At 41.7% G+C, this 13,916-nt stretch overlaps 1 protein-coding gene across 4 annotated transcripts in view; it reads left to right on the top strand.

Annotated features, from left to right (window-relative positions):
• Col4a4 (collagen, type IV, alpha 4) overlaps positions 1–13,916 on the top strand; it is a 138,616-nt gene that overhangs the window by 54,949 nt on the left and 69,751 nt on the right. For all 4 annotated transcript variants that reach the window (XM_011238652.1, NM_007735.2, XM_011238653.3 and 1 more), the window contains 10 exons: positions 451–486; positions 687–728; positions 2,441–2,521; positions 3,281–3,334; positions 3,575–3,634; positions 4,513–4,557; positions 6,168–6,221; positions 7,030–7,099; positions 8,131–8,235; positions 12,993–13,157. In XM_011238652.1, the coding sequence (XP_011236954.1) occupies positions 451–486; positions 687–728; positions 2,441–2,521; positions 3,281–3,334; positions 3,575–3,634; positions 4,513–4,557; positions 6,168–6,221; positions 7,030–7,099; positions 8,131–8,235; positions 12,993–13,157 (712 nt within the window). The remainder of the gene's footprint in view (positions 1–450; positions 487–686; positions 729–2,440; positions 2,522–3,280; positions 3,335–3,574; positions 3,635–4,512; positions 4,558–6,167; positions 6,222–7,029; positions 7,100–8,130; positions 8,236–12,992; positions 13,158–13,916) is intronic.

Here is a 13,916-nt window from a genome sequence, read left to right as displayed (position 1 = left end):
ACTATATGAACACCATGATAGTTGGACACATGTGGGTAATATGGAGTGATCAAAGCAGGATAGTTAGCACATCCATTGCCTGTAACTCCCATCATTCCTTTGTCTTGGAAGCATTGACCATCCTTGCTAGCCATTTTGTAATGTGAATTGTTGACTGTCACCTCACTGTGCCATAGGCGTGTAGAACTCAATTCTTTTGACTAACTGTATGTGCAGTCTCATTAGCTGGCTCTTCAATCATCCCCCTCTTCCTAGTCAGCCTTTTCAGGCTCTGGGAACCATGATTTTTCTCCTTACTCACATGAGATCAAATGTTTATCTTCCTCATAAGAAAGAGCAGTGGCATGAACAACCTTACAATCAAAAGATTTTCCTAATTGAAACTTGGGCGACTAAGGGAGACATTCTGTTGACTATGACTAGAGTTGATTTTTTTTTTTATTGATTTAGGGACCTATAGGTCATCCTGGAAGCCCTGGGTTGAAGGTAAGTTCTTAATACATCATGAGTGCCTACCCTCGGGTAGGATAACTGGTCACTGACACTTATTGTCAGTCACAGATTCCCTCTTAGGAGACTTCCCACCTAAATAAACCTCCATGAGTTGCATGGTTAAAAGTCTTAATTGCTTGTAGTTGCATTTTTAAAACTAAAAAGCATTTTGATTTATTTTCTTTTCCTTTCAGGGAAATCCTGCCACTGGACTGAAGGGACAAAGGGGAGAGCCGGTAAGGGTTCCTTGTGTGGAAGAGCAGATGTTAGGATTTGTGCCTTCTCTAGTAATAGAGGCCGTTGTGACCATTTGTGTTCACTTTATAGACGCTGTCCAACTTCACAGCTCATAACTTCTGTTTGCTGAATTATCTTACCCTTGCCTGTAAAATCTCAGTTCTGACAAACATAATACCAGGGCTAGGAAAGTAGCTTCTTGGGTGGGGCACTCTAGGAAAGTGATTTAAGGTGGTGGGTTATGTGGACTTCACCTGAATGTCCCAAAGGAGGTAGGCTGCTCTTTCACAACACTGGAGAAACAGCCCTTGAGCATCTACTCCATGGTAGGGTTAGGGTTAACATTAGCAAGATAGACCTGTTCCCTGCTGACATGGAGTTCCATGGCAATTAAGTTATAATACAGTTGTTTAGCAGGAGTTGGAAATATGGAGGAAGACTTCATGATGTAGGAAATGTCCATGGTATGACATCAGACATAAAGGCCAGCAACAGAGCTAGAGACCAAGTTTGTAAAAGAGAGAATAAAGAATACGAATGTCAGACATGGGGATGCATGCTTGCAATCTCAGTCCTTGAGAGGATCAACTCCCCACCTCTCCCTTTATTAGAAAAGTTGGGCAAGGTGGTGCATACCTTTAATCCCAGCATTAGTGAGGTAGAGGTAAGAGGATCAGGAGTTCAAGGCCACTTTACTTTTTGGCTGCACAACACGTTTAAGGCACGTTGGGCTATATGAGTCATTATCTAAAAATAAAAATAAGATAACAAGAATGGAAACAGCGCCCTTTATGTTTGTTACTTAGTATTGTGGGTGATGTGATTGTGGATCTTTTATGATTTATTCTTTGGGCTTTTCTTTGTACATTTGACTGTGCTAACTACATGATACTTTTTATAATATGAGAAGATAGCATGGCTGAGTTTTGAAGACGCTCCCGTTTTGTTGGTCTGTATAGGCGTGTTTGGATTTCAGCTATGAGGATAAACATGGTTATCATTAACAGTGCATAGTGCTCACCCTGTGCTGTTTGTGTATTTGTTCGGTCATCTATTTACAGAATGATGCCATCAATACATCAACACTGTTAGCCAAGAGGGTATAAGAAAAAAATCTTGAATATTCCTAGGGTCTGAGCTCTTCAGTAGCCTCCCTGGTCTGAGCAGAAGCTGGATCCCTAGTTACACTATTTTCAGTAAACTTGAAGTGATATCCTTACTGAAGAAATACCATCTATCAGAAACATAGACCTACACTAGGCAGTCCAAGCTTCAAACTTGTGATTCTCCTGCCTCAACATCTTATTTGCTTAGGTTACAGATGTATAATGTTTATCTTGATTATAGTTTTACAACTGAATTTAACAAGATACTGTTCACTTGTATATGAACAGGCATGTATGTATGTGTGTGCATACATTGTGTGCGTGCCATACATAAATAAACATTACAAAGCACTACCCCAAATGTCTTCAGTAGGTTGTCCCCAGATAATAACATTCTGGATCATTTATTTTAAAAATTTGTTTCAAGCCATATTTCACAGGAAACAATAAATATAATTTTATATTGCATAGTACATTTTTCATGAATTTCATTTTCAATCCAGGATACACAGAATTGGAAACACTGTATTTTTTGTGGGTTTAAGTTTTCTGTGCTTCAAAGCATAAGTTAAAATGAAATTCCTATCTTCTTGGTGTCTTTAAAGGGTGAAGTTGGCCAGCGTGGTCCTCCTGGGCCCACGCTGTTGGTACAGCCGCCTGATTTGAGTATCTATAAAGGAGAAAAGGTAAGCCCCAGGCACCTCCCAAGCCACCTTGTGAAGCACTAGTAGGAAGCTTTTCCTGCACATGTGTAAGGCTGAGCTCCTGTGGACCGGCATGTGACTCCCAAAGCTGCCTCAATTGGCTGACGCTCACGTCAGTCCCGTTATGAGGCTCAGAGCCTTACAGTGTTCTCAGGTTCTCTCAGCTGCTGAGTGGTAGACCCAGCATAGTCTGAGTTAAGTCCTCCAGAACACAGTACCTCAGAGTGTTGTTCCAATGTGCAGACAGCAGCGATCATGGGGAGTCCAGTTATCCTTTTGATATCAGAGGTGGGCTTTGTGTGTTGATAACTGAAAGGCTGGCATGTGACTAGAGCTGGATATGTTATAGACTTTGGGAAAATATTAACTGGGCTACCCACCTCCAGCACAGGTCTTCCCAATGCCAGATGCATCGTCTACAGTTGTTTTAAAATGATGGCTTAAATTCTCCTATGTTACCAAAACAAGCTAATTCTCTCAATGGCTATATTGCCAACCTTGGATTTGCAATCTGGTTCCATAGTTCTCCTCCATGCCCCATATGCTTTTCCCATGGACCCAAGTAATACCAGGGATACAGATGTACTTCGGTCTTAGTTGCTGATTTGACCCCTTACTTTTACAAAAAAAAAAAAAAAAAAAAAAAGTCTAATGAGAAACAGGTTGTCCAAAGAAATAATTTATGAAACATATGGAATTCAATGAATACTATGTAAACATATTATGTATCATAATTTTTAGGGTGTAAAAGGAATGCCTGGAATGATTGGTCCCCCAGGACCTCCAGGTCGCAAGGTAACGTTTTCACCAATTTTTTTTGGGGGGGGGGTGGTATGTGGCTTTACCATCACTTTAACAGCCAGTGTTTACTACTGGAATTTTTTCATTATTGTACTATAATCTTATAAACCTCCATTCTAAGGAAGTTGCTCTCTTTAAACTGTTGCCAATGTTTTTGCTTTTTATTTTGTTGTTGCTTTCCAGACTAAGCAAGTGTTGTTCCTTAAACCCTCCTAACACTGTTGTCCTTTAAAGGGAGCGCCTGGTGTCGGGATCAAAGGAGAGAAAGGTATCCCTGGGTTCCCAGGACCCCGGGTAAGGATCCTGAGCCTAAGCTTCCAGGGCTTTGGAAACACTGCTCATTCATACCCCGTGAGACTAGGCCTGCATGCCTATGAGCTAAAACGCAAAAATGTCCCATGTACAGCAATGTATTCTGCATAAGAGCTGAGGTGTACCCTTCCACTTATGTCCTTTAAATACAGCAGGCATAGAGATGACAGGACAGCCGGGGAGGTGGGCGGGTGACAGGATTGTGGCTGTTCCTGTTAGTTCAGTGTCAGTGTGGCATGCATGTGTGCCGGTTAGTTTAAACCTATTCATAAAGTAGGTGTCTGTGCAAGGGTGCCTAGCATGGAAACACTGTGTCAGCCTCTAGATGTTATCTCACACCTGTCAGTAATGGCATGCTCTGTGGGATCCCTGGGGATGCCAATTTCTAGTAGGGCTTAGATAACTCTCGTTTTAGTACTGAATGGTCCATTATTGGCTTTTATGCCATTTTTTTTATTGTTAAAGTTGCCCAGAGTAACTATTCATTTCCATGCAAATGAATGCACTGTAGATTTTAAAGATATTCGACCCAGTGCAAGCTTCATGCTAAATAATTTAAATTGGAAGAGGAGAAACAGCAAAAGCAAGCGCTGTCTTAATTAAATGCTGGCAATGACGTGAATTTTTTAAATAAGTCTAAAGATCAAGTAGGATGGCAAGTGGCAGAAGTACATGGAACCTGTTTTATGTTTATCTCGTCTTGTTCTGTTGAATATCAGTGCATATCGTGATGGCACATTATTATTCCACTGCATATTAATGCATATCCAAACTGCATAACAGTACAACAAGGTTAACAAAGATTAAAAACATCCTGCCTGGTGTTTGAATTCTGCTTGTTGGTTTTCTGTAATTATTAGGGTGAGCCTGGTTCGCATGGGCCTCCAGGTTTTCCAGGATTCAAGGTACGTGTACATCCCAGCAGAAGGGAAAAATGGATTTTCAGTAGCGAAGGGCTCTTAGCACCATGGAGCAGCTGTACTGTTGTTTGTGAATGCTGAGAGGAATTGGAACGGCAGATGAATTCTTTTTTTTTAAGCTCTTAAATTAATTTTACTACACTTTATTTATTTGTGATGTATCTGTGAGGGTGTGTGCACATGCACACGTGAACACTCATGTGTGCATAGACATACACATGAAGCTCAGAGGACAATTTGACAGAGTCTGTTCTCTTCTGCTTGTGTTCTGGAGATAGACCCTCAGGTTTTGTGGCAAGAACCTTAACCCACTGAGTCATTTCACCCTGTCTTAGTTAGGGTTTCATTGCTGTGCAGAGACACCATGACCGTGGCAACTCTTAAAAAGGAAAACATTTCATTGGGACTGGCTTACATTTCAGAAGTTTAGTCCATTATCATCATGGCAGGAAGCATGGTGGCATGCAGGCAGACATGGTGCTGGAGAGGTAGCTGAGAATTCTATATCCAGATCCCCAGCAGATCCAGAAAAGAGCTTTGAAACCTCCAAGCCCACCCAGTGACAAAACCACACCTACTTCAACAAGGCCATATCTCCAATAATGCTTTCCCTATGAGTCTATGGGAGCCATTCTCATTTAAACCATTCCACACAATAACCATGTTTTTGTTTGTTTTAGTTTTTAGAAAATATTTATTTTATTATATATTTAATTTATATATATTTAAATTATATGTTTATACTACATTTATAAAATTTATATATTATAGATCATATTATATTTTACACTGTATTTATACAATTTATCTAAACATATATTTATAAAATTTAAATTATATCATTTATCTAAACATGTATTTATGTAATTAAAAAATATATGCAGTTATATGCATATATGAGTGCAGGTACCCACAGAGCCCAAAAGACATCGACATTTGTGAGCCACCTAACATGGGTTCTAGGAATCTGACACCAACCCCCTGCAAGAGTCACACATGCTCCACACCACTATACCAGTCCCTTGGGCTCCCCTATTGGGTTTTCTGAGATAGGGTTTCAGGTACTCTAGGCTGGCCTTGAACTCACTACATAACCATCTAATTGAGGCCGGTCTTGAACCCTTGATCCCCTGATCCTATTGCCATTCCATCTTAAGTGCTAGGATTACAAGTGTGTGTTACACACTCGGTTCAGACACTTTCACTTGATGAATATCTGCAGTGGTTCTCAATCTGTGAGTCATGACCTCTTTGGCAAACCTCTGTCTCCAGAAATATTTACATTACAGCTCATAACAGTAGCAAGATTATAGTTACAAAGTGGCAATGACGATGATTTTTATGGCTGGTGGGGAGAGGGTGTCACCACATGAGGAACTGTATTAAAGGGTCACAGCATTAGGGAGGCTAAAAGCCACTGAGTTACAGGATTGTGTTGTTGATTTTTAAAACTGAGTTACAAAACTGATACTATCCACGAGTGGTTGAGACTGCCCAGAGTCTCAGTGAGTGTGTGCTGTTCATGTTAGATGGGAGTGAGAGGATGTTAGCCTGAATCAGTGAGCTGTCTTAAGCCTCTCTGTGCTTGTTTGTAGGGGATACAAGGAGCAGCTGGAGAGCCTGGGCTGTTCGGATTTCTTGGTCCAAAGGTAAAAACACAAGCCATGCCAGAAAAAAATTTTTTTTTAGATTATTCTGTTATCAAATTAAGGTTTTAGAATATTGCAAATAACCAAACAATGTAACTCTCAAAGGAGGATAGATGTAATGCAATAAAAATTATTTTAATACACCCTGTGTAGGATGTATAAGAAGTATATTTTCATGCCATTATTATAAGTAGACCATGAAGCATAGTTATGCTTATATTCAAGAAGCAATTCTTTTGAAAGTGGATAATAATGTGAGTTTCAAAACTCTCACAGGATCATGTGAATTGAGATCATCTGCTTTTGTAGCTTTGTAGCATGTTTTCCTTTGTTTTGTAACTTCTGGGACCCGATATTCAGTGCTTGTTCAGGGCAAGCCCGGCTGCTCTCGGGGGACATGATTAAAGGAGAGGCAGTATTTTGCTGCCATAATGAAATGCAGTTTCAGGTCTTCTTACAAGGTGAATAAATATTTGTGCTGGATTGCCTTGCTAGATACTATGTTCAAAGTATACTTAAGAAACTGGGCATCTGTCATGATCCTTAAACTATGGGCACACTGTAATAATTTCTCTTCAGTTAATGATTTTTCTTTTGCTATTGCTTTGTCCATCCACTGTTTACTTGTGAGTGTAGGTGAGAGGCCAGGTGCCTGTTGGTTCCTTCTGGAACTCTCTGACTGACTGACTTCTCTAGTCAGCCAGTTGTCTTTCCTTCCCCTATGGAAGTACCTGTGGCATTCCAACCTTAGCTGAATGGCAGGAAGTGTCGTTATTTCCAAGGAAAGTTAATAAATGAATGATTTCAGGGGGATCTGGGAGATCGCGGGTACCCGGGACCACCAGGCATTTTGTTGACTCCAGCTCCACCACTCAAAGGTTTGTGTTCAATCTAATTCCTCCATAATTTATAGCAAAATAGACTAGACAGGTCTGGAAAAACCTGTTTGGTCCAGTATTCCTGTAGCTTGCACACTGGGGAGGATAAAAACATTAATATTGATATTTATCTACTTTTCTTGTTGCTGTGACAAAATCCCAGGCAGGTTTATTTTGGTTCATAGTTCCATGATGCTAGGGAAGGTGTGGTCAAGAAACTGGTGGGGGTGGAGCAGGCTTTGGCAGAGCGAACCAGGCTGTGTATTTCTTTCAAAGTTCCTTCCCTGTTGTCTTACTTCCACCACCTTGGTCTCTGTCTCTGTCTCTGTCTCTGTCTCTGTCTCTGTCTCTGTCTCTCTCTTCCCCTCCATCTCTCTCCCTCTCCTCTCCCTCTCTCCTTCCCCCTCTTTCTCCCTTCCCTCTCCCTCCCCCTCTCCCTCTCTCTCTGAGGGCTTTTGAGACACCGTTTCTCTGTGTAGCCCCGACTATCCTGAAACTTGCTTTGTAGTCCAGACTGGCCTAGAACTCAGAGATCCACATGTCTCTGCCTACTGAGTGCTGGGATTAAAGGTGTGTCTACCACCACCACTCAGCCTGGCCTCACTTCTTCAAGACTTAGTAACCTTCAAACCAGTGACACCAAGCCGAGCTGGAGTGTTCACACTCATGAGGGACACTTCAGCTTCAAGCCATAACAGTTACTGTGAAAATGTTGTTTAATATGCAAGGAGAGCCTTTCAGAAAGTAGTTTTTCTTTAACTGTTAAAAAAAAAAGTGTGAAGTCATTTGACTAATATCTCCCAAGATGCTTGTAAAAGAAGAAGCTTAAATCAATGTCAGAGAATTATGCTCAAGGCTTGTGTGTCTGCAGAGGAGAGACAAAGGGGCCCTAGTCTGACATCTCCCATTTAAAATGTGCCAAGAAAGTTCAAGTGTCTCCTACTTAGACTGTACCAAGACTCACAAAAATTCCTGAGTTTTAAGATGTGTGTATACATTTGCCTTATTACATCTGTTGTTACCTTTGTCAGGTGTTCCAGGGGACCCAGGACCCCCTGGCTACTATGGGGAGATTGGAGATGTTGGATTACCAGGTCCTCCAGGGCCCCCAGGCAGACCAGGGGAAACTTGTCCAGGTATGAATGTACCATGTGTTACAGTGAATATGCTGCATTGTACCTATGCATACCCATTGCATGAAATATATAGATATATAAAAAAAGCAACCCACGCTAGGACCGGCGAGGCACTGGCAGACAGGCCGACCTGTTCTCAGCCTGGCAGACTCTCTGACTCAGCTCCGAAATCGCTCTCTCTACCCAGCTCACTTAGCTCCCATGGTTGGCTGTTGCCATGCCCTCCCCATGCTTCCGAATTCTCAAGGCTGGCTGGGTGTACTCTTGCACACCTATGCTTCTTTCTCTCTGGAACCCAGTTGAGTTGCTGTGTGAATGAAAACACTACACAATCTTAGTTTAGAATCAACAGGTAACACAGTCGCTGGATGCAGAACCTAGCATCATAAGTTTTATGTTAGAAATTCTCCAGTGTCGGATCCTAATGGATCCACCACTGGAATGGACGGCCTCCGGCTACCTACATTGTGCATCCATGCTCTCTGCAGTCCAAAAGCGAGGCTCCTTTCTCCTGCCTCCTCTCCTCGATCCAGAAGTCCTCCTCTTGCCCAGTGATTGGTCCCTTATAATCTTTATTCATTAGGGGAAAATTCTACCACACATACCAGCTGAAATCCTCAATTCTAGCAAATCAGGAAGTGTCCTTAAGAGTGTTTAGGAAAGACAGATACCTGTGTCCTCTCCAGGACCCCAGCACTAAGCTCTACTGTCACAGCAACAGCCCTGGATTTCTAATGTGTTCAAATTCAAACCAACCAAGGGGAGGGATATAAGCTCATTTTTACACAGGTATGCACACACACACACACACACACACACACACACACACACACACACACACACACACACACAGAGGCACATACTCATACTATCTTGATCAATCAGAACTGTCATAAAGCAAGCATTTGTGTGACAGACTTTCTATCAGATTTGCACTTGCAGAAAAGATCTGAAACTTTTTGCTAGGACTGAAGTATCAGTTGTACTTAGTTGTTCTGGAAGATTCTCTCAGTTGATATCTATTTGCAAAATTCCATCTATGTACCCAGGTTCTAATATTCTATGTGAGATGTATAAATAAACACAATGATTTAAAAAAAAAAACCTTTCATACAGCCTTACTTAATGTGAAAGGCTCTTCCTCCTCCACCCATAGAAAAGGGAAATCAAGGAAAGCCAAGGTTATTTGACAGAAGCCTAGGGAAGCATTTTGTGGCCATTAGGACCAAGGACCCCTTTGGGAGCTGTGCCGGTCAATATTCCAGTGAGATCAGGAATAGGGGGGTTGGAACCTTTTTCTATTTTGTGAACCCAGAAGACCAGACTTGAGTAAACGTTTTGCCCAGCCCGTGTCTCTTGTATTAATCTGCGAAGTGAAAAAGTTTGGTAAGCTACACAACCACTAGCTACCAAATTCATGTTCACTGCTCCACAAAACTAGCTTCTTCCTTTTTTAGGGTCTGACAACAGCAATGCCAAAATTCCTGGTCAGGATCAGTCAGACAGAAGGAGGCTGCAGTCGGGAGTTTAAAAAAATCCAGGTTTATCTAAGCCAGGGAAAATATTCTCTTGGTCAGAAAACATTGAACTCCAGTCTTAGCTTTCTAGTTGGGGCTTGTTTATAATAAAATCATATCTTCAGTGGATTGAAATAACCCACTGGGAACAACATATTCAAACATACAGGGATGCTCTTAATTCCTTTTGAAAAAAATAAATTGATCCTGTGCTTGGAAGATGGCTCAGTCAGGAAATTGCTTCTCACACAAGCAAGAGGGCTGAGTTCAATTCCCCAGATCCTACTCAGGTGTGGAGGTGCACTCGTAGAATCCCAGGGCTGGTGACACAGAGACAGGCTGATCCCTGGGGCTCAGTGGCCAGACAACCTTGCCAAATTGGTGACTTCCAGGCCACTGAAGGACCCTGTCTCATAAAAGAAGATGGGCATATCCTGCAGCTGAGCTCTGGCCTCCATGTGCATACACACATACCTGCATATGGCTCCCCTCACTTGAGACACGAAGTAACACAATCCAGTAAACCCAAGGACTTTTAAATCTGAATATGGGCCATAGTAGACATTTTATTTTGCATTGTATTCATATTGCATTACATAAGTGTATATACATACCCACACTGGTTAAAATTCAGACTTTATAGGATAATTTTTGAGATATGACATACTCTATTTTCGTTTTTTCTTCTTTCTTTTTTGGGGGTGGTTTCAAGTCCAGGCTGTCCTGGAACTCACTCTGTAGACCAGGCTGGCCTTGAACTTAGAAATCCACCTGCCTCTGCCTCTCAAGTGCTGGGATTAAAGGCGTGCGCCACCACTGCCCGGCTCATACCCTATTTTCTATTCCATTCTTTTAACCTGAAAAAATAAACAAGTTAATACTAGCCCATTTACTTGATTCTGTTGGGTGGCCAAGCTAGATGTATACATTCTAGCCCAGTGCCTCTGTTGAACAGGGTTAGGTATTGCTCCTGGTATGGGACAAAGCAACAAATAGTACCTGGGCTATCCAGTGTCTGTGGTGAGTTCTGGCAGGTCAGGAAGGGTGGGAAGATAGATGATATCCAAGTCACAGAGACGTTTTCCTTTGCTGTCAGTATACCAGTGTATACAGATTGTTCTCTTTAATTACCCACTGTATCTTGCATGGGATAAGTGGGCTTCAGAGTCAGACACTCACAATTGAATCAAGACTTGTTACATAGTGTAGTGGAAGAAAGTGAACTATTTCCAGTCGATAGTCTTTACAAACTGTGTTGTCCTGGACATTTACTGTGCCTCTCTGTACCTCGGTTTTCCCATCTATAAGATGGGGTCCTGTTAGGATTGGAAGATGTGGTATGTGTAAAGGATTTGGGATCCAACCTGATGGGCAGTAAAGAATCAGTGTGTGAGCTCTCATTACGACTACTGACACTATCTGTGCCTGCTCTACCATTGCTGTACATAGTAGAGTGATCACTGCAATCCAGCAGACATTAGTTAAACACACAGTCATTGTGTGTGTGCCTAGAAGACTTTTAAAAATAAAAGATTTATCCTTCGTAAGTGATTAAGAGAGCAGATATTTTGTCTAATAGATGTTCCAATAGGTTTGTGTGGATTAATTTTATGAGTTTAGTAAAATGGAATGATTGGAGAATACAACAAGTGAAATATGTTGGTCCGAGTAAACCTAAAGAATGGGAGAAAGGTAAGAAAACATGATCCCTAGTTCTTGTGGGCTTGCACTTGCAACTTCTTTCAAAGGCAGCAATGCCTGTTGGTGTATGGGAGAGTCAAGTTTTAAAAGATTTTTATCGTTTATTTCTATGTGAGTGTGTGTGTGTGTGTGAGTGTGTGTGTGTGTATGTGTGTGTATGTGTGTGTATGTGTGTGTGTGTGTGTGTGTGTGTGTGTGTGTGTGTGTGTGTGTGTGTGTGTGTGTGAACTGATGCTCTCAGAGGCCAGAAGAGGGCATTGGCTCCCTGGATCTGGAGTTACAGGCTTTGGTGAGCTACTTGATGTGGGTGCTAGGAACTAAACTCTGGTCATTTGGAAGAGCATCAAGTGTTCTTAAACACTGAGCCATCTCTCCTGTCTCAAGTATTTTTGTTGTTGTTGTATCTGTATCAGTCTCTTTTTTTACTCTAATGCAATTTACTGGGATTATTCTGGCATGGCTCCTGCTTTCTAATTAGCAATCAGCCTTGTGAAAAAGCAGGGCTTTTGGTCTGTTTTTCCTTTGGCAATATACTCTATGTAGTCCAGGCTAGCCTCAATCAGTGATCCTTCTGCCTGCATTTCCCAAGCCGCTCCTCCTCTCTCTCACTCTGAAGCTTTGTTGACTAGCTGTTCACCTAAAATTGTGTCTGTATAAAGTATACAACTCGATGCCCTGCACATGGCCAGGTGATTACCAGAGTCTAGTAGATAAATGCACTGGCCATGCCTGCACCCTCACTATTGGTTTGTGTGCACGTGTACCTGCACGTGTATGGAAGGAGGATTTTACTTAAGATCTCCCTTCTTTGAAAGTGGGTGGGGGAAGAATTGTGGGAGAGGGTGACCAGGAGGTGGGCAGTGAGCCGGATGTCACATGAATAAGTAAAGAAAAAAAAAGCAAAAAACAAACAAAAAAACTTAAAATGAATGCAATAAAAATTCAAAAGATTAAAAAAAAAAGAAATTGAAGAATATAGTATAATGTGGAAAGATACCACGCTCGTGGATTGGAAGAATTAATATTGCCAAAATCTCCATACTTCCCTAAGAAATCTAAAAGATTAATATAAGTGTCATCAAATTGCCAATGAGATGTTTCTGTGAAGGAATGGACCTAGTAAACATAATGTTGAATATAGTAACCCAGACCCAGGAACTAAAAAAAAAAAAAAGGTCTCTCCTCTCAGTGATTTCCGGTACGCAATGTGGCTTGTTCACTACCGTCTGCTCTGCATGCTGTATAGAGGCTCTCCAGGATTTATTCAGCTCACCGGAAGTCCTGTCCCTTGGTTCATCACCTCTCTACTCCTTACTTCCTTCTTCCCCAACAACGGCCATTCTGCTCTCCTGTCTGAGTTTGATTGAGTTAGAGTCCACATGTAAGTGAGGTCACGGGGTGATTCTCTCTGTGTCTGGCTTGTTTTACGGTGTGATGCCCATTTCCAGACATTTTCCTCTAAATGTGCTGATTGTAACTTCTACCGAAACATATACTCTTGAGAACATGGGTAATTTCCACCCTTAATTTTCCTTGTAGGCATGATGGGACCTCCTGGACCACCAGGGGTTCCTGGTCCTCCAGGATTTCCAGGAGAAGCTGGGGTTCCTGGAAGACTCGACTGTGCCCCAGGAAAACCTGGGAAGCCAGGGCTACCCGGCCTGCCTGGCGCACCAGGACCAGAGGGGCCCCCTGGATCAGATGGTAAAATGTTCCTCCTTTATCATTATTAGCTCTTATGCTGCAATTCATAATTACAGGTTTATTTAGAAAGTATAGTTTCTAAGTACTTAAAAACTTACATAATATTTCATTAGTCAGGTTAGTCCTATTAAGATTCTTTTTATAAATATGAAAAATGATGTTGAACAATCAGTTAAAATATGTGCAATTTATTGTGAGTTTAAGCATGAATGACCCAAGTTCATAAATTGTGAGGTTTTTGTTTTGTCAACATAGGTCTTATTTTTTATTTTTTTGGATTTGTATATAGGCTTGGTTCAAAAGTCAAACTGTTCTTCAAAGAGGTGTGAGGCTGTGTCTTCTGTTCAGTCCTCCTCAGGGACCACTGTCTGCACACACGTAGCTGGACCCTCGGATAGTTCTGCATTGCCATCCAGCACGTGTGCTTCTGTTGCTAAGCTTTTTGCCTTGCTCATTGGCTTTTGACTCCTACAGAGACTCCCACATCCCACTCTGTATGTACACATTGTTTCAGTCCCACTGCCTACTGGGAGTGATACTCTCATAATTAGGGTTATGGAAATATCCAGTGTTTCCATAGAATGGTTTAAAAGTGCTACCCACAAGTTTGGCCCATAGTCATACATTTATTATTTTTTATAACAACATTTGGATAACTCTCTCTCTCTCTCTCTCTCTCTCTCTCTCTCTCTCTCAATCTCTCTCTCTCTCTCTCTCTGTGTGTGTGTGTGTGTGTGTGTGTGTCCGTCCCCTTCTGTG

This window comes from Mus musculus, chromosome 1 (genome assembly GCF_000001635.26).
Source record: "Mus musculus strain C57BL/6J chromosome 1, GRCm38.p6 C57BL/6J".
Lineage (NCBI taxonomy): Eukaryota > Metazoa > Chordata > Mammalia > Rodentia > Muridae > Mus > Mus musculus.
The sequence above is the reverse complement of the archived record's forward strand: the minus strand, read 5'-3'. Positions and strand labels throughout refer to the sequence as shown.